At 46.0% G+C, this 23,663-nt stretch overlaps 2 protein-coding genes across 5 annotated transcripts in view; one reads left to right on the forward strand and one right to left on the reverse strand.

Moving 5' to 3' along the window:
• Positions 1-1,622: 1,622 nt before the first annotated feature.
• LOC310792583 (receptor-interacting serine/threonine-protein kinase 3-like) lies at positions 1,623-16,615 on the reverse strand. Of its 4 annotated transcripts, none has more exons than XM_083654292.1 (12): positions 16,502-16,615; positions 5,930-6,117; positions 5,460-5,796; positions 4,947-5,095; positions 4,804-4,853; positions 3,858-4,010; positions 3,337-3,419; positions 3,120-3,189; positions 2,936-2,997; positions 2,546-2,591; positions 2,099-2,337; positions 1,623-2,003 (listed from the first exon to the last, which is right to left on the reverse strand). In XM_083654292.1, the coding sequence occupies exons 2-12, from the start codon at positions 6,076-6,078 to the stop codon at positions 1,995-1,997; spliced, it is 1,347 nt and encodes a 448-aa protein (XP_083510418.1). In that variant the 5' UTR covers positions 6,079-6,117; positions 16,502-16,615; the 3' UTR covers positions 1,623-1,994. The 4 variants fall into 4 exon arrangements, with proteins under 4 accessions (XP_083510418.1, XP_083510417.1, XP_083510416.1 ...); XM_083654291.1 differs by having other exon boundaries at positions 2,546-2,594; XM_083654290.1 differs by having other exon boundaries at positions 2,936-3,000.
• Positions 16,616-19,723: 3,108 nt separating this feature from the next.
• The window catches only part of frmd4a (FERM domain containing 4A), a gene marked incomplete at both ends in the record, with an annotated part of 133,647 nt that continues 129,707 nt past the window's right edge, over positions 19,724-23,663 (forward strand). Inside the window, one exon of the mRNA XM_083654903.1 lies at positions 19,724-19,768. Within this exon, the coding sequence (XP_083511029.1) occupies positions 19,724-19,768 (45 nt within the window). The remainder of the gene's footprint in view (positions 19,769-23,663) is intronic.

A 23,663-nucleotide genomic window follows, 5' to 3' on the forward strand; every position in this document is an offset into this window, starting at 1 on the left:
CGAAAAAGGACAAAACACAAGATTGCACCCTCTTTAAGCTCGCAGTCTCACAGAGGCAAGGTGGCGAACAGGAAGGTGAAGGTTCTCTCAGTAGCGCAATTACAGCCCTCTCAAAAGAGTTGAATCAAAAAGTCTCTCAAAATAGCGTTGCTTTGCCTAGAAGAAGTTCCCATTGCGGTTTATTTTTCAGCTTCTCGGAGGAACCATGCCTGGAGATTGAGGCCCCTAAGGCCCTAGGGCAGAGGGGACAGAGACGTCCTGTGGATGCAGTGCACTATCTTGGCATAGCACACTTTGTTATCTCCTGGGTGTTCCCCAGCATGCAGTGCATCAGCCGCCCCCTGGGCAGAGCAGAGCAGTCAGGGCCTTGCTCAGGTGTTATAGTGATGTATTCCCCCCCTGGACTGGAGGCCCAGAAAGCAGTGCTGCTGCGCGGTTATTCCTGAGGTCGAGGTGGGGGAGCCTCTCTCCATGCACTCTGTCCTCCTGGTGCCGCCTGCTCAGCTTAACTCTGTTTCTGTCAGGAGCAGACGTCACTCTCCCACAAAGAGGATTGGGAGCATTAACGCAGGGCGGCGTGGGGCGAGGCGGGTGTAGTGTTGGACTGAGAAAGAGGAGGGAGGGGTCAAGATGATGACACACTTTCCCTTCTGAGGATTAGCACGGGGTGAAGGTGTGTTTTCGTGGCGTGTGCTCAAGGAGACGGAGATAAACAAAGGTCAAATCCCAGGATACTGTTTGGCATCAGGCGCTTCTCTCCTCTAGGACAGAGGAGAGGGAGAGAGGGAATGAGAAGGAGGGATGCAGAGAGACTGTGTATTGTGTGAAGAAAGGACAACTTTATATACACTATATACTGTAAATAGATTTTTAATTCACAAATCCAAGAATGGATAGATTTCAGTATATTAGAACATACGATATGATATGAATATATCTTTTTTTGGTACTCTGCAAGAGAACATGGAGACTGGAAGAAGATGTTTGAAAGAGCAGGGTATAATTTATATTCTGTAAATAGAATGAATTTTCTTCAATTTGTTTGGCGCGTCACTCGGTGTCAGTGCAGGGAAAGGCAGACCTGTATGTGAGACTGAGACAGGAGAGTAACTTTGTTGCCAAGGGATGCCCTGACAACAACAGCTGCAGGTGACTGACGGACTGACTGCTTGTGACAGTTACTGAGGGATTTAACCAGAAAAGCCTCTTACCAGTGTCTCTCTCTCTCTCTCTCTCTCTCTCTGTCTCTCTCGCTCTCTCTCCCTCTCTCTCTCTGTCTCTCTCTCTCTCTCTCTCTCTCTCTCTCTGTCTGCCTGTCTCTCTTTGTCTCTCTCTGTCTGTCTGCCTGTCTCTCCTCTCTCTGCCTGCCTGCCTGTCTGTCTCTCTTTCTTTCTCGGTCTGTCTCTCTCCTCCCCCCTCTACTGGTAGGCTGGAGAAGCAGCAACACCCGCCCCCATCCCCCTTGATTTTCACAATGGCAAAAATGTGCATGATGCACATTACAATTGACTCTGATACAGCTGGCACAATGCCACCACACTGCCTTGTGAACTGGAAAAAAGAATCAAATTGTAAAAATTTAAATTAAAAAAGATCATGTGAGGCGATATATTTTTTTTTCTTTGAAAGTCCAAATATGTTTATTATGAGGAACAGGATATGGCATAATAAAACAAGTATAAAAAGGCTTGAGTTACAAAAAAGAAAAATTGCCATCATTACAAAATAATATGAGCAAGATGTATATAAATACAAGATGACAATAAAAAGTATAAAAAAAAAAAAAGGCTTGAGTTGCTGTAACATACTTTGCAATGTAGAAAGATAAAATACATTTCATGAATAAAATACACAGCTTTCTATTCCACAGTTTCCTTAAAAAAAATAGAACAATCATAATTTTGGATTGATTAGAAGCAAGCGGTTACTATTTGATACCTGTGATCATTAGCCAAAAAGTCCAAGTAGGCTCATCTTTGACTGGTTATCTGGAATCAGCCCTCCTAAGGGAAGAAAACATAGTCAAATGAATACCTTGAATACATTTGTCCAGGATCAGAACATCATGTTTGACCACTTGAAGTAGAGTTAATCTTACCAAGTCTTCCATTAGGTACTCTTCATGTTCTTTGAGGGCGTCGTAGAAGGCCGCTTTGACCTTCTTCTGTCCTGCCCGTAGTGTGTCATATAGCAGCCTCACTTTATCCGGGTTCGTGTCTTTAGCTTCAATTCGTTGATAGGCCTCAGGGTGGACCATGTTCCCAAGGTCATCTACTATGGGCATTACATTGGTAATGCTCCGGATTAACTTTGCCCTGTGATCATCCACGAACTTTGCTGTTTTCAAATGAAGAAGAGAGGAATCAACACAAGTAGGCTACACCAAGGCAAACTATCTGATCTAATTGTGAAAGTGACCCGTCATAAACGCCATAGCAACAGCAAGTTCATTTTATGTTCTCTCTGTTATTGAGAATGTACGCACTGCCAAAAAGCACTTTAGTTCATTTTCACATCAGGTCATGGACAAAAAACAGCAACTCACCTTTCTCTGTATCACTCTTTTCTACAGTACGTGTAGCAACAGAATCCTGCTGGCAAAAGAAGAAGCTATTTCAGTGTATAGTATACTATGTAATTGTACCATTGCCCTATTAAGAGTATTATATGACAATCAAATCCCTAGTCCTTATCAAGCACACTAAACAGATTTTCATTGTTAGGTTTCATTTGTGACTGAATGATGTGTTGATGTTGATGATATAATAAAGGATGGAGAATGTGATGTCCATTCTCACCAACATAATATCAGTGCAATATTTAATTGAATTAATTCATTAATTATCAGAGAAATCAAGGTATTCTTCGTGGTGCTGGGGGCCACCTGGCCATCAGACATTGCCTTGAACTTGATGCAGAAGTCAAAGTGCGTTACCTGTTTGGGAGAATCTTTAGCTTTTGCAACACTGGCATGATCCACTGTATCCATTGACTGTGCTGCTAAAAGAAGAAGAAGGTTCAGCATTTTGTTGTATTATGGACATTATGGAATATAATGTATCAGATGATCCATAGTAACCTTCATGCTGACCCACAGCAGGTGATGTTAAAAGAGGTACCTGGTGGTGGCTGAGCATGGAAACTGGATGGTACATCTGCGTTTGATGGCACATACTCTGTTCCTGGCTCCTGGAGAAACAGAGGATATTACAGTAAAACCACATTAGTGAGTGGAGATCAGGGAGAGAAATGAAGCAATTAAAATAGGTTAATCTCAATTATGAATCATGAATAATTCAGCAATATAGTTTAATTTCACCAAATGATCTCATGTACCAATTTTGAGTAGACTTCAAGGACAGCAGCACGAATTGCATTCTTGTGCCTTGAGTAGACTGGCTCGGTCACTGCAAGGCACTCTGAAACAAAAGCCACAATATTTGTATTAATTTAAAATACACACTGGACATCACAATGTGCAAGTATGAACACTGGCTGTGTATTCACCTTAGGCAGCCCCGCCCACTTGACCCATTGTATCGCGACTTCCTGTTCAAAACGCCGGCTGTTGTACCTGCTCAAACTAGTCTGACTCACCTGGTCAAACCTAGTTCAACTCACATTATGTGTCAGACTAGGTTTATGAGTCGACAGGAAGTGTAAATACAATCGGAGCCTCCGATTGTATTCACACTTCCTGTTAGTCTCTCAAGCCAGACAGTCTCTTCTGAATAAGGTGAATACACTGCAGGTGTAGTAAATGCTACAAAACCTGCACCCTATCAAATTGGAGGGGTTTCTAAGTGCAGTGTGGCAAACATTTGGGTGACATAGGGATTCCAGCGACAAACACTCACTTTCAAAGGGAGGCCTCTCAGATGGCTCATGGAGCCAGCACCTCTTCATGAGGTCAACCAGCTCAACTGTCCCGTCTGCCTTCTGGTCGATTTCCACTAGCGTAGGTCTCTGCCCCCGAGGGACCAGCAGCTCCACACGACTGGGTTGGGCGTCTACATGAGATACAGTGAAGACATTTAAACACACAAACACAGCTGAGTGTATGTGTGTTTACAGGATGATCAAATCATCACATTACCTTCCTATCCAGACTATTTTAACACGCTAATTTTGACCTCCGTCATATATTATTAAGTATTCCTGCAACTTCTACCAACCTGCTTTTCACAAAACATGGCTTCGCAGCAACATTGTGCTGCAGGTTTTAGACATAGCCTACGGTCTCAGAAAAGAGCAATTCATTACAGCTTCTGAGAATAGTGTCACCACCAGTAGAAAATATTAAAAATTTTACCTCAGTTACTAGTCCACTTTTTCCTTCATGCCAGAAGAATTGTTTTGGGAAAATGAGGCTTTGCTTGCTTTACAGACACCAGAATTCACAAGAAATGGCCTGGTAACTAGTTACTTCAGAGACATCAGAATTTGGTTTTAAAAATAGTAATTTGGTTCGACAGCAAATCGAGTAACAACTATCTGCAACAGCTGTCGCCTTGTCCAGTTTTCATCCTCTGTAAAGTGCATGCATGTGAGTCTGTGCTTTTATGTAAACTAAAATATAATGTATGAAAGAGGAGATCTCCCCGCCCCAAAAAAGAAAAAAAACAAAACACAGATGGCAAGATATAATGGCATTGGCATTGAGTAGAACAATAGGACCCATAAAATAAAAACACGATTTCAGACGGACAAGCCCGTCTTTATTGTCACACGATTACAATCATATCAAATAATCAAATAACAATGGAACTGAGAATAAAATACATTTAAATAGCCGTTATTTACCTGGATAAGGCTCTTCACCGGTAAAAATGGACCAGAGAAGTATACCATAGCTGATAAAGAGAGAAAAAGATGTTAAATTAACATTTGCCATACTACTTTAAGAGAATATGTTCATAGCATTGCTGTGAGAGCTGACCTCTGACCTGTATATGTCGTAGGCACGGACAGGTTTGTATGATAGATCATTTAAAGCCTCAGGAGGCATGTAGCCCAGAGAGCCTCCTTCCTGCCCTGCTGTAAGTCTGCCGCTGGTAACACTGGTGGAGATCCTGGACAGGCCAAAGTCTGTTAGCTACACAGGGAAAACATGACATGGGAAAATTTGAGATTCAACAATTAATTCAGTCAGTCCTGTATTTAAAATAAATACCAGGGAATAAATACCAGGGGGCGGTTGCACAAAACACTTTTGTTAAGATTTTCCTTAACGTCTGAGTTAAGGTTTCTATCAAATAAAATTGGTTGCACAAAACAACCTTAAGTCTTCTTCTTAAGGTTAAACATTTTAAGGAAACCTTAAGGACAAGACTTAACGGTGTTTTGTGCAACCAATTTTATTTTATGGACACTTTAACTCTGACTTTAAGGACAATCTTAACTTAACGCGTTTTGTGCAACCGGCCCCAGAACTTAGCGTTAGGTTGACATCGGTCTACCTTGACATTGAGGTCGTCATCCAGCATCACGTTACCCGGCTTCAGGTCCTTGTGCAGAAGAGGTGGTTTCAATTTGTGGAGGTAGTTCATGCCTAGAGCCACCTGGTGGGCCAAGCGGAAGGCCAGGGGCCAGGGAGGAGGGCCAGACAGGGTCTGTTGCACTTTCTGCAGGTCCCGCTCCATGAACTCCATGACTAGACCCTGTTGCTCAGAAAATTCCCTTCGGGGATCTAGGGGGTAGCCACAATACACCCCCAAAAGCCTCATCACATGAGGATGGGAAGCCAATTCCATCTGACTGGCCTCTTTCAGGGCACCATCCTTATCGGTAATGGAGCTGGAATGAGGTAGGGGGCAGTTTGGGAGGAGAGAGAGAGAGAGAGCAGAAGGAACATTGAAAGACTCATTTTGAAAAGATGTTTATGAAGAAAATTAATAGTGTGTAATTAGAGAGAAATCCAGACACTTACCCATGATGAGGCACTTTAATGGCCACATTACATGCCCAGCCCTTATGCCTGGCCCTGTAGACTCTGCCAAAGCCCCCTGCACCAACCAATTTCCAGTCCTGCAGGCTTTCATCACCAATCGGCTCGGCCTTGTGGCTCGGCAGTGCCATCTCTTGCTGGAAAATGGTACAGCAATGGTGACCTCAAATCTAGCAAAAAGAAAAAATTATAATTTTGAAGCATTATTATGACAATATTCCAAACCCAAGTCACAAAACATAAACATAAATGTACAGTGACTGCTTACATTGTATTCTTATAATGCATTAGACCTACACTGCTTACTGCTTCCAATGTATCCTTGTTTTTACACTGAGGTTATGGCAGCTTTGTTTATGGGGTTATTGACACATTTCTATTCATGCAGGAGTGTAATCTAGTGCTATTTTTTATTATTTGTTTATTTTACATTTGATTATACAATCATTTTTCAAGACTAAGTTCACATTTTCAAAACTATTCACACAAGTAGCACAAACTGAATCATTTTTCATTGCTTTGACAAAAGATGAATGCCCACAATTTTCAAAATACTGGAATTAACTTCTCACTCAAACTCAACCACCAGCTGTAAATTTTGAATATGTTCGGTTTATGTTTAAGTACATTATTATTCCGGCAATTACTTCAATGTAAGTAATTTATATTACTAAGTAAGTAGCCTAAGTACTCACTAAGTAGTGACCAATGGGCCACTTCAAAAAGACTGAACCCAAAGAGTGGAGCACACGATGTCACTGGGAAATAGATTGAATAAGGTGCCACGGCTGACGATTCGACGCCCACAGCATCTGAAGAAGACGTAGAAAAAGACAAAGTTTTGACTGAAGAAGACGCTGGCTGTGGGCGTGGAAACATCAGTCGTTGCAAAGCTCAGGCCATAGGGTGCTGGCCCCATAGGGTTCCATAGGGTGCTATTGCCGTTGCCACCCAATGATGTGGTTTGTTTACCAAAATGCTGCACAGCTGAATCTGATCCCTCGTATACCAGACTGCTTGAGTACGCATGGCTATAACAAGTATTGACCTTTATTGTAGATCACTTTTTAAAACAGAGACTTATAGAACAGCGGCAATGAAGCAGAAAATACAAAAGGACAAATGCATAGAATAATTAAAACAAAAATAAAAATATAAAGACCATACCGGTAGTTAATTTAAAAGCAAGTATACAAACTGCATATCTAAAAGTGTCAAATGAGATGGCTCACTGAGATGGCTTGTCTAGTCTGGCAGGTTTTGCTGCATAGCCTTGAAAGCTTCCACACACATACCGGTAGTTAGGAGCTATTCCAAAACATTCCTAATAGAGGAAGTCAACCCTTAGGCAAAATTATTATTATGGTGTTTTCTCTCAATGGGTTCATGTTGGCACAAGGTCTGCTTTAAAGAAACTGTTTCATTTAGAGAGAGAGAGAAAATCCTCAGTATGGTGATGGTCATTCACTGTTCTTGCATAATACTTGTCTATGCTTAGAAGGGCTTTTGACCCCTTCTCTTATTGTAGTTAAATCTACTTTTTGCATGTCTGCTTGCCAGCTGTATGTTCTGTGTAGCTTTAGAGGCTGATTTCCTTAGTTGTTGTCACTGTGGTTCAGCCTTTGTCTACACCTGTAGGTCTGTATAGTTAATATGAGGTATTTTCTATATTTCCTACATATCTATTTGTAAGAGGTGCACTGATTCTATAAGTGACTTTGTGTGTTTGTGGCCAGATGTGTGTGGTGGGATTTGTGTCCACCGAGATTTGTGTGCACCTCACCGAGATGTGGGTGAGACTGGCTCGAGGCGACAAGGAAGGGGGTGTGGCCCCGCCCCCAGCTCCCCGGTCTGTGCACCATGGTCTACACAGACAGCTGCACAGGTTTAGAGAGAGAGAGAGTAATGTCTCGTCTCGAGGACAGCGTTTCCAAGTCGGTAATGCACACATGCACACACGCATGACACATTCATGTGCATGCACACACATTTTAAGATACGTCTGTAAATTTATGGCGAATTCATTTCCTCATTGGCAAGACTTTGGCACGCTATGGAGAGAGCGGCTTGAAACACGCAAAAGCTGGTATTACACGCATGCACACACAGCACGGATGGCTGTGTGCACGGACGCACACACGGGTCAGACATGCACAAAACTGCACCGCTTACTTCAACACCTGGGTGTGATTTTTTTTTATTGTTTCCTAGATATCTATTTTTCTATGCTAACTCTACAGAGATGTGTATGCATTGTTCATTTTCTATGTTTGTCTATTGTCCTACATTGCTACTTTTATTTTCTTCTATACACTAGCCAGGGGAATACCCCGTCCCTGTGTGGATTTAGTCAGGCCTCGCTCGCAGAGTTGGCATGCAGCCTCTCCTCTCTACCCAGAGGGTTTTCATAGTCCACTAAAGTGACTGATTATTTACAACTCGGCTCATCTGTGTGCTGCTCCACTCTGCAGCACCTGTGGGGTCCTCCACTATCTTTCCATGGTGCTGAACCCGTCTTTAGTCATTTTGGCCACTAATTAGGCATTTTGACCAGCTCAGTGGCCTTGTGGTTTGAGTGTCCGCCCTGAGACTGGGAGGTTGTGAGTTCGATCCCCGGCCGAGTCATACCAAAGACTATAAAAATGGGACCCATTTGCCTCCCTGCTTGGCACTCAGCATCAAAGGGTTGGAATTGGGGGTGTGGAAAATCCCCTCATTTCACATTCCTCCCACTGCCTCCTCACTGCTTCCCTTCACTGCTCTCTGGATGGGCGGAGCCCGAGAGCTAATAAGGCCAGTCACTTCACCTGTGGCAAATCCCTTCTGCTGCAAACCATAGTAGCACAAGCTGGCTGGCCTCCACTGGATTCCACACCTTCACCTTTGCTGTGTAAATGATTACGAACCAGCAGCATCAACAACATATGGTGTCACAATAAATATTACTGGTGTTGGAATCCAAGCCTCTGCTTTCTTCTGTCCTGGCCGACAGGCCATTGTGTTGGGCCCTACCTGGAACCAGGCCTTAGACCTGAGCTGCACCCACCCTCACCACCATTCCATACAGTTGATATTTTTCATGGTCCTTCTTCGGCGGATATGGCCAATGCAATGGACAACAGCACACCATCAAAAACGAGGCCAGCCCGTTCTCACCAGCCACCTGTATCTGGCAGACTACCAGACTTCATTCCCCCCCCGGCCTCCCAATCCTGCCATTCATCAACCTGCAGAGCCACATGTCATCAATCAGCCCTCAGAGCCTCCTGCTGAAGTGACTCTGAAGCCTACATCTGCAAATGTGGAAAGTTCTGTCACCACTGAACACCATCCACTTCCCCCAAATACCACCACAAACGGAGACATGGAGCAAATTAAGGACATGATCATGGGCCTGGGACAGGACGTCAGGGGCCTAGGACAGAGGATGGATAGGATGGAGAGAGAAACATGCTCAAGATCTAACTCTTCACGGACATCCCCTTCCTTGAACCTGGGACCCTGCAAGTATTACAATCCCCCTTTTTTAGGCCAAGAACTGTATAACATACTCAGGACTCGTAGTGACTTCAATCTTAGTTCACCACCTCCACCTAGTCGCTTTTGCTCCCTTTCAGCCCCTGGGTCTTTGAAGTCAGCAAGGCCTAAGTCAAGTCAAGCTACACAGACCAGTGGGCCTCCTCTTGTGCAGCATGTATGCATTGAAGAACAAGCAAGTGAACATTCTAGTATGCAGCAATTAAGTTCCGGAGCATTAATAGAAACATCTCAGCCGTCGTTGGATTTGCCAAATCAGCAGCTTATGGGTCAGCACACTGTGCACAGAGATATTGTATCTATACCAGCGCCTTATTTCCATGCTTCTTACCAGGCAGTGCCTCTGCCCAAGATGAACATTGTCACATCGGTAGCAGTTGACTTAGTTAACCCTTCCTATGCACAGGCTCATGTGTATTCTCAAACTGCTGGGAATCTTCCTGCCCCTCCTTACATGCAGCCTCCTGCTCCTTTGACTGCTCCACCACCTCAAGTTGCTGCAACTGGACCTCCTTACATGCAGCCTCCTGCTGCTTTGACTGCTCCACCACCTCAAGTTGCTGCAACTAGACCTCCTTACCAGCAGCCTCCTGCTGCTTTGACTGCTCCACCACCTCAAGTTGCTGCAACTAGACCTCCTTACCAGCAGCCTCCTGCTGCTTTGACTGCTCCACCACCTCAAGTTGCTGCAACTAGACCTCCTTACCAGCAGCCTCCTGCTGCTTTGACTGCTCCACCACCTCAAGTTGCTGCAACTAGACCTCCTTACCAGCAGCCTCCTGCTGCTTTGACCGCTCCATCACTTCCTCCCTTTGCTGCAACTGGACCTCCTTATTTGCAGCCTCTGGCTCCTTTGAACGCTCCATCGCCTCCTCCAGTTACTGCCGACCATCCTTACCTGCATCCTGATGCTGCTCCTCCTTTGAATGTGCAGAGTACAGGCATAACTCCTGTGTTACATCCAATTATTCAGTACCCAGTACCACCACCAACATCACTGAGGTCAAACAGAGTCTCACATGTTGTGACCCCTTCCTTTCCATACTTCACTCGGGATGATCCCAGACAGTTTGCCCTGCTCAAGATGGCTCTTAACAACCTTCTGCCCCATGATGAAAGTGAGCAGTTCAAGTATCATGTGTTATTGGACCACTTGAAGTTAGACACAGCCTGTCGCCTTGCTTTGGCCTATGCGCACCATTCACATCCTTACACCAGAGCTATGGCAGCATTGCAACAGAGGTATGGTCAGCCACAACAGCTGGTACTGAGGGAAATAACCGCCATCCTGAATCTTCCCTCTGTTCGTCCTGGTGACTCAATCAACTTTGGTGACTTTGCAATCCGGGTCCGAGCCCTCGTTGGTATGCTGCAGTCTTTGGAGAATGGAGAGGGAGATGCAGAGTTGGCTTGTGCTTCCCATGTCCAGCAGCTTTTGGGAAAGCTTCCTTCTGATCATGTTGCCAATTATGCCAGATTCACCCGTGCAACCAAACCAGGTGTTCCTTATAACTTGGTTGACTTCTCTAACTGGTTAGAAGACGAATCGGAATGCCAAGCTATGGCTACCCAAACACGAGCGAATCAAAGGGGACCTATGGAGGAACGGAAACCTGCAAAATTTAGCTATCCAAAGTCCAGCAACCCAGTGGTGACCATGTTTCATGGAACTAGCCATCCCCAAAACCAAACTCGGCAACCTGTATGGGAGACTACTACACGTCCAGTCTGTCCTTTCTGTGGTGTCCCTGACCATCACTTAAGTATTTGTCCAGATTTTCGTCAGTTATCTACAGATGCAGCCAGCACATGGATCCGGGAGGAAGGGCGTTGCTGGAGATGTGCGCGGGAGCACAGAGCCTCAAATTGTGACCTGAAAAAGCTTTGCCCGAAATGCAACGGAAAACACCTTGGAGTCCTCCATGAAGTGAACCTACCGCCAGGGGAGTCAAGCTCTTCTTATCTTATTCGCTCCAGCTGCAGTTCAAGAGTCTTGTTGAAAGTGGTCAGAGTTCTGCTGAGCTACAGAGGAAGACATCTTGAAACATATGCAATATTGGATGATGGTTCGGAGCGAACTATGCTATTAGCCTCTGCAGCCAGAGCTCTTGGTCTTGATGGGGCGGCTGAGTCTCTGATGTTGAAAACTGTCTGCCAAGGGACTGAGACTCTAGCGGGGACTGCAGTCTCTTTCAACATTTCCTCTGCATCAAATCCAGACAAGAAGTTCATGATAAGGAATGCTTTCACTGCAGAGAAATTGGGTCTTGCCCCGCAGTCATACCCTTCACCTGTGCTCCAAAGATTCAAGCATCTGCATGGTTTACCACTTGATTCTTTCCAGAAGGTTCAACCCTTACTCCTGATTGGTTCTGATCACCCTCATCTTGTATGTCCAGTGGACCGGGTTCGTTTGGGTCCAGGCGGTGGCCCAGCAGCTGTTCACACTCGTCTTGGGTGGGCTTTACAAGGGCCAACGACATTCCCTGAGGATCACTTTGGCACCTCAGCTTATTCATACACAGAGACCAGTTTAGAGATCCAGAGATCCAGCAACTCCCAATCTCCTCATGGGGCGGCTGGAGTGGTTGGTTCCTCTTACACAGATCAAAGATGACGATCCGGGCCCTCTTCATCCCATCTAAGGATTTTCCTATAACTCAAATATAGTTCCCTAATTTGAGGGGCGGCTGTGGAAAATCCCCTCATTTCACATTCCTCCCACTGCCTCCTCACTGCTTCCCTTCACTGCTCTCTGGATGGGCGGAGCCCGAGAGCTAATAAGGCCAGTCACTTCACCTGTGGCAAATCCCTTCTGCTGCAAACCATAGTAGCACAAGCTGGCTGGCCTCCACTGGATTCCACACCTTCACCTTTGCTGTGTAAATGATTACGAACCAGCAGCATCAACAACATATGGTGTCACAATAAATATTACTGGTGTTGGAATCCAAGCCTCTGCTGTCTTCTGTCCTGGCCGACAGGCCATTGTGTTGGGCCCTACCTGGAACCAGGCCTTAGACCTGAGCTGCACCCACCCTCACCACCATTCCATACAGTTGATATTTTTCAGGGGGGTTAGATCACCATATGATTCCCGAGCGCGGCACTGCTGCTGCTCACCGCTCCCCCAGGGGATGGGTCAAATGCGGAGAACAAATTTCGCACACTCACGTCTGTGACAATCAGTGGGACTTTACCTTTACTTTACTTTACCTTTTGCCCTAATTACCAAATTCAAAAATCCAGCTCCCTTAGGTCACCCGCAGGGGTGCTCTTTACACTTCCTGAAAGATTCAGCGCGATCGCACGTAAAATGGCATAGCTGTGGCTGAACACAATTCTTTGCATTCTTATTATAGGATTATTCCTTATTGGGTTGTCTTTTCCTGGTTGGAATCTAATACTTAGTGGAAACTGGTGATTCTGACAGCTCTTTTGGGCGTGTATCTTTTTATGGGTTGATAGAATGATTGGTTGCATAGTTTGCACCTGTGTTTTCCTTCTTTGATTGACCTGATTGGTCCACAAAAACATGTATTTAAACGTAATTTCCGCTGTATGCAACTAAACACTGATGAAGGCTTTGTGCTGAAACGCGTCCGTTGACGTTGGTGTCTGACCCACCCAGTGGTACAATTAAATGACAAAAAGAAAATTTTGAATGGTGGCTTTTTATACCTCCGCCTGGCGATAGCCATGGCTGGAGGCATTATGGTTTCGGGTTGTCCGTTCGTACCCGGCTAGGGGGATGTGGGTGGTGGGAGGCGCATGTGGGGGTCAAGGAAGGGGGCGGAGCTGGGGAAAAGGGGCTGTAGCTAGGAATACGAAGGTCGTAGACTAGAGAGTCGGAATTTGAGGGGGGGCTTGTGGGGAATGTCTACGGGGCTGTAGGTGGTGGGAGGGGTGTGTGATTAGTAAGGGGGCGGGGCTAGGGAAAATGGGCCGTAGCTACGGTTAGGAAGCTCATAAGCCTTGTTCAGACTGGCAGGCCAAATCAGATTTTTGGCCTATCCAGATTGTATCAAGATTGATTTTATGAAGTCTGAAGAGCAACAAAAAACGATTTTTGCAACTTGACCCAAACCACATATGGAGGTAGTTTGAAATGCAATTCCAATCTGCTTTCGACTGATGTGTCTTCAGTGTGGATGCTCTGGTCACTCAAATCGCATGTCTTTTGCAGGGGGTGTGGGCTTGAATATCACACAGGCTGCAGGCAAACACTGGCAGAAACACAGCTGCCTAGCAGGCTTCACTCATAATGAAGCTACTTCGTAGACAGAAACAAACACGTACTCATTGAAAATAGGAAATAATTTGTACTTTATTCTTTATCAACATTCCTCTGGTCATAACTTTCAAAATAAAATCCTTGCCTTTCCCAGGCTTCAGCTGCTGCACTGCCAAACATGAAGGAATTCTGCGCCGTGTTTTAAGATTTAAGTAAGCTATTTTAGGGAATATTATTTTATTTTGAAGACTATAAACAGAAGTAGATTAAACCTGACATTTGTGCAAGCCTTGCTCAGTTACATTATAGAGGGCGAGTCTCGCTGAGAGCAATTCTCTCTTTTTCAGGAGCGTGATTGTTTGGATGGCGAGAGATGATGGTCATTTCTCATGCTTCTGCAATGTAAGGAGACATTCACACCAAAAACGTTTTTTTCAGTCAGAACGCTATGAAAATCATGTTGAGAGGGCTTCCATTGTGCACAAAACACAGCGCACAGAGCGATGTTTTTGTGCTCCGTTTCTTTTCCCCTGTAGTCGCGTGCAGCACAGATCAGAACACAACGACCACAAGGACGGTAGCCAGCTGGTTTTGTCTGTTTGATGTTGTTCACTGTCAACACGAAAGCCAGATTATTGCCAATTCTGGCAGCAGCGGAGTTTGAAAATCCCCCGGGAGGAGAAAAGGTAGGTGGAGTGAAAAAGACGAGCAGGGCGCTTTTCCTCTAATGTTCAACTTTTTTCAGCTTTAAAACGCCCACAGCGCTCCTCCAAAAACAACAGACGCCACATGGGGTATGGGTGGTTTTGGGGTAGGACCATTTTCCATGTTGAAAACCATTAGCCGTGTTGTTGAGGTGCACCCAAAAACATTGCCTCAAGTGCCATAAGGCTGTGTTTGTGCTTGTATGAGTCTGGATGTAGACTGCTGACTTGTTGGCGGAGACATACAACCGTGATGCAGTATTTCTAGTTCAACTACTTCAGCTATTCCAAAGCATGCCTTAAAGGTGAGTCAAAGGAATTTTGACAACACAATAATTTAGAAATGCAAAACATGACTATGTACTGCACTGCCTTGTACATAGTAGATTTTAAAATACTGTTATTAGCCTATAAATCACTTAATGGCCTAGGCCCAAAATTCATCGCTGAATTGCTCCCACGCTACGAACCGTCTAAACCTCTCAGGTCAGCAGGGTCCAGCTTATTAACTGTCCCTAGGATCAAATCAAATCATGGGAAGGCCGCATTTACCCACTATGCTTCTGCTAGCTGGAACAAATTGCCTGAAACCTCAGATCTGCCCCAACTTTACTTACTTTTAAAAATAGACTAAAGACTTTTATGTTTACTGTCGCTTTCAATTGCTGACAGCTGTTTCTATTGTAATTACTGCTAAAAACTGCAGGTCGGGGGGATGGTTCCGTAATACGGATATACTCACAAGAGGGTGAGGTGATGCGTTAGGAGGGACGCCTATTATGCAGAGGGTGGCTGCCCCCACCCTCTGGAACGCTCTCCCTGCCGAAATCCGTAATGCCCCGACCCTGAACAGTTTCAAAACACACCTCAAAACACATCTCTTTTCCATGGCCTTTCCACATTAGTTAGTTCAGTTTAGTTCAACCGTCCCTGTTGTTTGTTTTGTTTGTTTGTTTGTTTTCCTCCCCCTCTCTCCCCTATCTGTATCCCACCTTTGTGAAGCGACCTTGGGTTTTATGAAAGGCGCTATATAAATTAAAGTTATTATTATTATTATTATTATTAAACCCAATGAGTCCTCTATAAGTTTTTAGCTCTTTTTGCAACTGCTGCGCCTGTTGCTTAATGCACTTTTTATACTATTTTTTTTAAAGTTTTGTTGTGATGCTTTTAAATGTCCATTTTATTCTCTTCTTTTATTCGTTTATTTTCCTGTCAACCATTTTATGTGAAGCACTTTGAATTGCCTGTGTGTATGAAATGTGCTATACAAATAAACTTGACTTGACTTGACTTGTCTGCTGGAGAAATATGTGCAGTATGCAGCTGGTTCCTATACTGTATTTCATTATGGGAGTGTTAGCAACTAAATCTCTGTTAAGGCTGTGAAAACATCTTTGATCTGTTATCGTCTTTGATAGCTGCACTTTAGCAACATGTGCAGGACTCATCCCAAACGAGCCTAAAGTAAGACTTCTTCTTTAATGGTGCGTCCACAGTGTGGTATTATCACCACGCCTAGTGCACATTTTTAACAAGTTAGACTTTCTGTATGGAAGTATTCGGCACTGTACTCAAATGAAACTTAAACTAATTTCATTTTTTTCAGTGATGTATGCAAAGTTCCTGACATAATTCAAATGCAAAAGCTCAGTTTACATTTTCATTTTCTGCCAATATTAAACTGCAAAGCCAGATTCCATTCCATTCCAAATATATTTTCTCACCCAGCCGTCATTGAAATGAAAATGAAAAACAAACTTTGGAAATAGCAGCTTTCTATTGTAATCCATGACCCTGGGGAAATCAGAATCAGAATCAGAATCAGAGGGCAAAAAAGAGGAAATGATAATTCAATTGAACATTTCACTCCCACGCTCTTTATGTTAGTGCTGGTGCCTGCTGCAGAGAGCTGCATGAAGAGTTTTGAAAGAGTGAACCGCATTTAGCCAACTATAAACAGCACAGTTTCCTTCCCTTTCCTAAGGCTTAGCCTGTTCATTTGAGTTCTTTACAACAGCTCTCTCGTATCTCCTGCTCATTATATTGTCTAAAGCTTGCTAAGTTGCTAGTACTCACCATATCAGCATGTCTTGTACGGCAGATTTCATGTCCATATAAAGGGTTGTGTTAGTACATAATAGTGTCCAAGGTCTAGAGCTCTGGCGACGCAAGATTACATCTGCAGTTTCCTCCCTCCAGTTGAGGGGTGGAGTTAAAGTCATCATGTGCGTGCTGTGTGCACGTTTTACTGCATGCTTTCACTTCACTGAAATATGTGGCAGGACAGATGTGCTGTTGTGGTTGAAGGAGGTTCAGAACAGATGTGTTGTTGTGGTAGGAGGTAATCAGGACAGTTGTGTTGTTGTGGTTGAAGGAGGTAATCAGGACAGATGTGTTGTTGTGGTTGAAGTAGGTTCAGCTGTTTTATAATGGAAAGAGTCAGAGAGTGATGTCAATGGCATGCCATCTGATCGCTGTCTGTGTGCTCTACAAAGGAAGTGCGCAGTCAACTTTTCACTCTTGGAAAATTTGAAAAAACGACCCAAATAACTCAAACCTCATGTGACCAGAGTTTCAAACATCGTCTTGTGTGTCATTTGGCTGGGCAGTTAAAGCTCTGAGCCGTTGCTGCCTTTTGCCTTTGTAGGACAGCATTGTTGGTGAAACCCACACACACTGGATTTAGCAGCAACAGAAGGCATCTCTATTATTATTATTATTATAAAAGGGACCAAGTGGGCAATGCTTGTTCTCTGTATGTTCTCTGTTTCAGTTTTTGTCACAGGCAAGACTGATGTCATCAGTGATGTCATAAGAGCAAAATCATCTAAGGACATCACTGATCATGCCATAGGCACTGATGATGACATAGGCATTGTGACATCATCAGTGATGTCATACATCAGGAGCAAGTGGGCAATCTCTCAGATTTTTGTCCTGGAAGTGATGTCATCAGTGATCATTTTTGAAACCTGTGCAGGCAGTCTGGCTTGCACGAGACAGAGAGACACAGAGACGAGATTGTAGATTGAGGACAATGAAGCTGTGAGCTCTGCTCATGCTCATGCTCATGCTCTGCGCATGGCAACAGGAATGTTCGCCATGTGGACTCTGGGATATTGCAATGAATTAACTCTTTCACATTGAACTGAGTGTTTATTTTTGTATCTGTGTATGTGTGGACCTTATCAAGGGTCCTTCCTGCACATTGGGAACCAGCCCAATAGAACCACCGCTCGGACACAAGAGGTCTGCGAGCCGACAGCGGGAAGCAGCGTGGGTCAGAGCAGAGGAAGCTACGGGCGGAACTACGGTACTTTCCAAAACAAGCCTCCATGCTAAGCTACGGTCATCAATGCTAACTCAGCCCAAACCAAGTACATTTCTAGATCATTGCGGCAGTGGTTTTGATTGTGGGAAGTTAGCACTTCTTAGACGACAAAGCTAAAGTAGTTTGATAAGAGATCAGATAAACACGTTCCAACCGCTCTGTAACAATTACTAATGAGCATGTATTTATATTAATGATGAATGATTGCAAAGATCAGTGTAGTCAAGTGGTTCTGACTCAGACTTGTAATCGCCTCCATTGTGTGCAAATGAACTCTTCATATATACATAGGGACTGGACTGCACACAATGGAGGTGAAGTGTCAGTCAAAACCACTTCATTATACTGAGCGTTGCAATCAACTAAATAACATTCATCACTGATATAAGTATGCTCATTATATTCTACAGAATTCCAGTATCTGTCATGCTTCCCCATCTCTCTCTCTTTCACACACACACACGCACGCACGCACACACACACACACACACACACACACACCTGCTCCCATGCACACATGACACAAAAGCCATGCTGAGACTGTTTCTGTATACATTATTAATGTCCAACGGCGCTCTTACTTCTCAAATGTAAAGAGGGCAGTCTGGAGCAGTCTGGAGCGCAGGTGCTTGTGGATACGATGGCTACGGAGGAACTAAAACACACACAGGCACAGACCCCCCCCCCCACACACACACACACACACACACACAGGCACAGACACCCCCCCCCCCCCCCCCACACACACACACACACACAGGCACAGACCCCCCCCCCACACACACACACACACACACAGGCACAGACACCCCCCCCCCCCCCACACACACACACACACACAGGCACAGACCCCCCCCCCCCACACACACAGGCACAGACCCCCCCCCCCCCTTCCCGACCACCTTTCATGAAGTGAGCAGAGGTGTACTTGCCCACACATCCCATGCTCCTTTGCTGTTTGTCATTCGCACCCTGCCGGCATCGATAGGCGCGGTCTGCTCTCGCTCTCTCCATCTCTATGGCTCTCTCCCCTCCCTCCTCCCTCCTCTCCTCCACCCAGCCTCATCCACCACGCTCGGCACCGCGTGGCTGCTCTCTCCCCACTTACATCTCTCTCTTCATCTCTCGCTGTCCTTACCTCATCCTCTCTTCTTCTCCTACAACTGCCTGTGATAACGACAGCCTCTGTTTGCCCCTCGCTCTTCTTCTTCTCCTCCTCTCTGCTCCTTGTCTCGTGCTGATATATGAGACAGGGGGGGGATTAGTGTTAAGGGGGAGCCCTCTGCGCTGGAGCAGCCTGCATGTCTGAGTGAGAGGAGAGACTGTCTCTCTCCCTCCGCCCCGCTGAGGAGAGCTGCTGATGCGGGGGACCGGGACCTCAGGAGGGTAACGGACGCCGGACAGAAGAGCCACGTGCGCACCTAGATAGAAATAGAGAGGGTCTAACAGCCCCGATGTTCTTTGTGCCGTGAGGACACGAGAGAGAGCAGCCCGGGAAGGGAGGCAGCAACAGAGGGAGGCGAGCGTGTAGCAGGAGGTGCAGGAGTCACAGGGGTTTTGGGGGGAGGAGGGCACCGGGGAGTGTATCAAAAGTGAAGAGGAGGAGAGGAGGAGAGGGGGGCGGGGGGGTGTCTGCTCAGCTCTCAGATCAAAGGACCGGGGAGGGAGGGAGTGCTTTTCGGAGTAGGGGAGAGACTGGGGTGTCACCGGCTCTCCAGAGTCTGTGATATTGCAATTAAGACCACAGGGTGTCTGCTGCACTGAGAGAGAGAGAGACATAGAGAGAGAGAGAGAGAGAGAGAGAGAGACAAGGTTGCTCAGGGCACAGAGTGGGAGGACCGGTCAAAGGACTTCATCCAGAGAGGGAGGAGGCTGCTTGCTGAGAGGAAGAGGGAGGAGGAAGAGGATAACAGAGGGGGGGTCCCGTGCCGTTTCCGTGTCTCAAGAATCTACAGGAGGATCCCATCATGGCCGTCCAACACATGCCTGAATCAGCCGTGGGTTTGCTTATGGTGAGTGATGGAGGGGTTACAGTACAGTATGTTCCTTGTGTAGACACATGCATTGTCTTGGTCTCTCTCTCTCTCTCTCTTTCTCCTTCTTCCTCTGTCTGTCTCTCATCTCTCTCCGCTCGTGGTAAATGCCCCGCAAGTAAAGCAGGTGGTGAGCTGTCATCTCATTAAAAATGATGTTGCTGCCTGCTGTTTGCTCCTCCCATTTACTACTGTCTGTGTACCGTCCTGAAAGCCTGCTCTGACCTCCTGCAGAGAATAGGCAACCACTTCCCGCACAGCAGAGACGTGCAGCGTTCCCCAGCGTCCACTGCAGAAAACTGTACCTGGAGCTTTGTCTCTCTGGCCCACGTGCTGCTGCAGTGGTCAGCTGTGCTGTGGCAGGGGTCCCACACACACACTAAGGGTGGGGGTGCTGCTGAACATGCTGTGTATCGGAGACGTGTGTAAATTAAGTATGCATGTATTTTCAATGTGTGTTTGTGTCCACGATGTGAATAATTTGCTGAAGGGACTGTGTTTGGTGTGTGATCAGTCACTGTGTGGCCATTTCTGCCTGCCAGACAGAACAGACAGACAGACGCGATGGCAAGAATAAAGATTATAGATGATGATGATGAAGGCACTAAATACAAGCACAAAAGAGGTGAAACAGCGAGATATTCTAAAAGAAAAGGTGTGTCTGCCTGCCATAGCATCAAGTGACACGTCTGCAAAACACACCTAATAAAGAGAGATTTGTTTGACACGAGCAACACAGTGAATCAGTTGATTGAAACGTTATAGAGAGAACAGTGTTGCGTTGGGTATTTATAGGAGCTTGTTAGTGTGTAGCACAGTTCCTCAGTGACATGACACAGATTGGCTTGGCTTGGCCTGGTTCAGATCCGGCCATAGAGCGCGACCACATAGAAGCTGAATCTCCCCTCTGTCCGGTCCCAACAGTGAAACAAGGGCAGTATGGCTTTGCTGCACCGGTGTAGAACACAGATAAGGCACAGACTCCTCTTTATGGCTTATTGTAAGCGCCAGTGGCTTGAATAGAGAGTAGAGTTTACCCTGCGTGCAGGCAGACTTTGTATGGGAGAGCATGTTCTGTTCATTTTCATTCTATAGCGCTGGCGTTCTGCAGTCCCAGGGGGAGTCATGCATCGCCGCACTACCTGCTATCTCCACCTGTCATGGCTGTCTGTTACTATGGCGATAGGCCATGCACCCCACTCGGGGGAGAGAGGTGGCAGGAAGAGGAGATGGTGTGGAAGAGGTGATGGACAGGGCAGAGGGAGGAGTGACTGACGGGTCAGAGGGAGGAGTGACTGACAGGGCAGAGGGAGGAGGCAGGTGAGAAGGGAGGAGTGACTGACAGGTCAGAGGGAGGAGTCAGGTGAGAAGGGAGGAGTGACTGACAGGTCAGAGGGAGGAGTCAGGTGAGAAGGGAGGAGTGACTGACAGGTCAGAGGGAGGAGTCAGGTGAGACGGGAGGAGTGACTGACAGGGCAGAGGGAGGAGTCAGGTGAGAAGGGAGGAGTGACTGACAGGGCAGAGGGAGGAGTGACTGACAGGGCAGAGGGAGGAGTCAGGTGAGAAGGGAGGAGTGACTGACAGGGCAGAGGGAGGAGTCAGGTGAGAAGGGAGGAGTGACTGACAGGGCAGAGGGAGGAGTCAGGTGAGAAGGGAGGAGTGATTGACAGGGCAGAGGGAGGAGTCAGGTGAGAAGGGAGGAGTGACTGACAGGGTAGAGGGAGGAGTCAGGTGAGACGGGAGGAGTGACTGACAGGGCAGAGGGAGGAGTCAGGTGAGAAGGGAGGAGTGACTGACAGGGCAGAGGGAGGAGGCAGGTGAGAAGGGAGGAGTGACTGATAGGGTAGAGGGAGGAGGCAGGTGAGAAGGCAGGAGTGACTGACAGGTCAGAGGGAGGAGTGGCTGACAGGGCAGAGGGAGGAGGCAGGTGAGAAGGCAGGAGTGACTGACAGGTCAGAGGGAGGAGTGACTGACAGGGCAGAGGGAGGAGTCAGGTGAGGAGTGACTGACAGGGCAGAGGGAGGAGTCAGGTGAGGAGTGACTGACAGGGCAGAGGGAGGAGGCAGGTGAGGAGTGACTGACAGGGCAGAGGGAGGAGGCAGGTGAGAAGGGAGGAGTGACTGACAGGGCAGAGGGAGGAGTCAGGTGAGGAGTGACTGACAGGGCAGAGGGAGGAGGCAGGTGAGGAGTGACTGACAGGGCAGAGGGAGGAGTGACTGACAGGGCAGAGGGAGGAGGCAGGTGAGGAGTGACTGACAGGGCAGGGATGGGGAGGAGGTAGAAGAGGAGTGGAAGGAGGTGCTGTGGAAAGGTTGTATTTTCACAGAGGGGGCCATGCTAGAACAAACATAATCACATTTGGGATTGTTCCCACCAAAAATAGACTCATTCACACACTCTTTTGTCAGCCCTGTATGGCTTGGGGATGTGAATGGGTTCAGCTGCTGATCACGGTATCACTGGCAGACAGTTACTTATTCCCCTGACTCCATTTCACACTGCTTCTGCATATGTTAGCGTTAGCATTAGCATAGAGGGCGTTCCCTTACAAGTCAGAGCTGACAGTCCTAACTGCCTGGCTGTCAACACACACAGCATAGGACAACTAGCTTACTGTCACAACTGTTTATTGTTAGCCTACTGTTACAGTGTTATGATTTGGAAAATATTCCTATTTTCTCACCATTCAAAACCACTTTGTGCTCAGTCAGTTGGAGATAAACAACGCAATTCAATGGGGACATCACTCAGTCTTTGACTCTCTCTGTGTTTCCTCTGGTAGAGGTCTGTTCATGCCCACTGAGCTAACAAAAAATCATTAAAACATTAAAAAGAATTATAATAATAAGTCCCCCTCAGTTGTCTGCACCAGAGCTCAGCTGACACAGTCTTGGTCATGATTATGAGCCGTGTATTGATTGAAAGTAACATTAAAAGTAAACGACACTTAATAGTTTTTATGAGGCAGATCAACCTGTTTTCCAAAGACAACAATGCTTCAGTGCCATTATAATTGCCGCATGACTGTAGAGAAATGTAGGTTTGGATGGTGGCCATAGCTGTGCTAGATTGGACCTGTTAAACCTGTTAAACAAAACTTCAGGTTTTTTTCTTCTCTCTTTTTTTGCGATCAATTATTTTTTACTGGTATTATAATAATAACATAACATGACTCTGTTTTATGACGAATTTTCCTTGAAATATGCGCTGAACTAGAAAGGCGTCAGATAGCGTAACTAATTTAGGAGCTCAGTGATTTTGTCCATGAAATCCGTGGATTTATATTCACATTGACATGTTCAGAGCTTCAACCTAGCTCAATTATTAATGGGAGTTTATGCAGTGCGTGTGTGTGTGTGTGTGTGTGTGTGTGTGTGTGTGTGTGTGTGCGTGTGCGTGCGTTTGTCTGTGCATATTGATCATCCTTCCTCCGTGTCTATTAATATTTCAGGTGTAGAAGATTACCTCCTGCCGTAATTACAGCAACAGTTTTAATAACTCACACTGAGAGCACAACAAATAACCCACATCACCGACAACCAGCATGCACAGACAAATCATAGACAGATAGATAGATAGATAGATAGATGATAGATAGATAGATTATAGAAAGATAGATAGATGAGGACAAACGAGAAGACAGATTAAGAGAGAGATGTGATGCATGCATACTGTAGATGCAAACATATAGCCTACATACATATAAGATAATGCAACTATCAATTTCTCTCTCGTCCTCTGTGCATTTGGGGTGTGTGTGTGTGTGTGTGTGTGTGTGTGTGTGTGTGTGTGTGTGTGTGTGTGTGTGTGTTTGGCTATGTGTGTTTGGCTGTGTTTATGAAGAGCCACTTTGTTGTTACTTCTGAGAGGAGGC

Source organism: Poromitra crassiceps, assembly GCF_964638095.1.
Source record: "Poromitra crassiceps genome assembly, chromosome: 18".
NCBI lineage: Eukaryota > Metazoa > Chordata > Actinopteri > Beryciformes > Melamphaidae > Poromitra > Poromitra crassiceps.

Excerpts from the sequence above, each read along its gene's own strand:
- LOC310792583 (XM_083654289.1), bottom strand. The coding sequence starts at position 6,078 with ATGGCACTGCCGAGCCACAAGGCCGAGCCGATTGGTGATGAAAGCCTG. Across the intron at positions 3,190-3,336 it reads TTGAAGTCTACTCAAAATTG|GAGCCAGGAACAGAGTATGT; the intron begins GTACATGAGATC and ends CTGTTTCTCCAG. Across the intron at positions 3,001-3,119 it reads CCATGCTCAGCCACCACCAG|CAGCACAGTCAATGGATACA; the intron begins GTACCTCTTTTA and ends TTCTTCTTTTAG.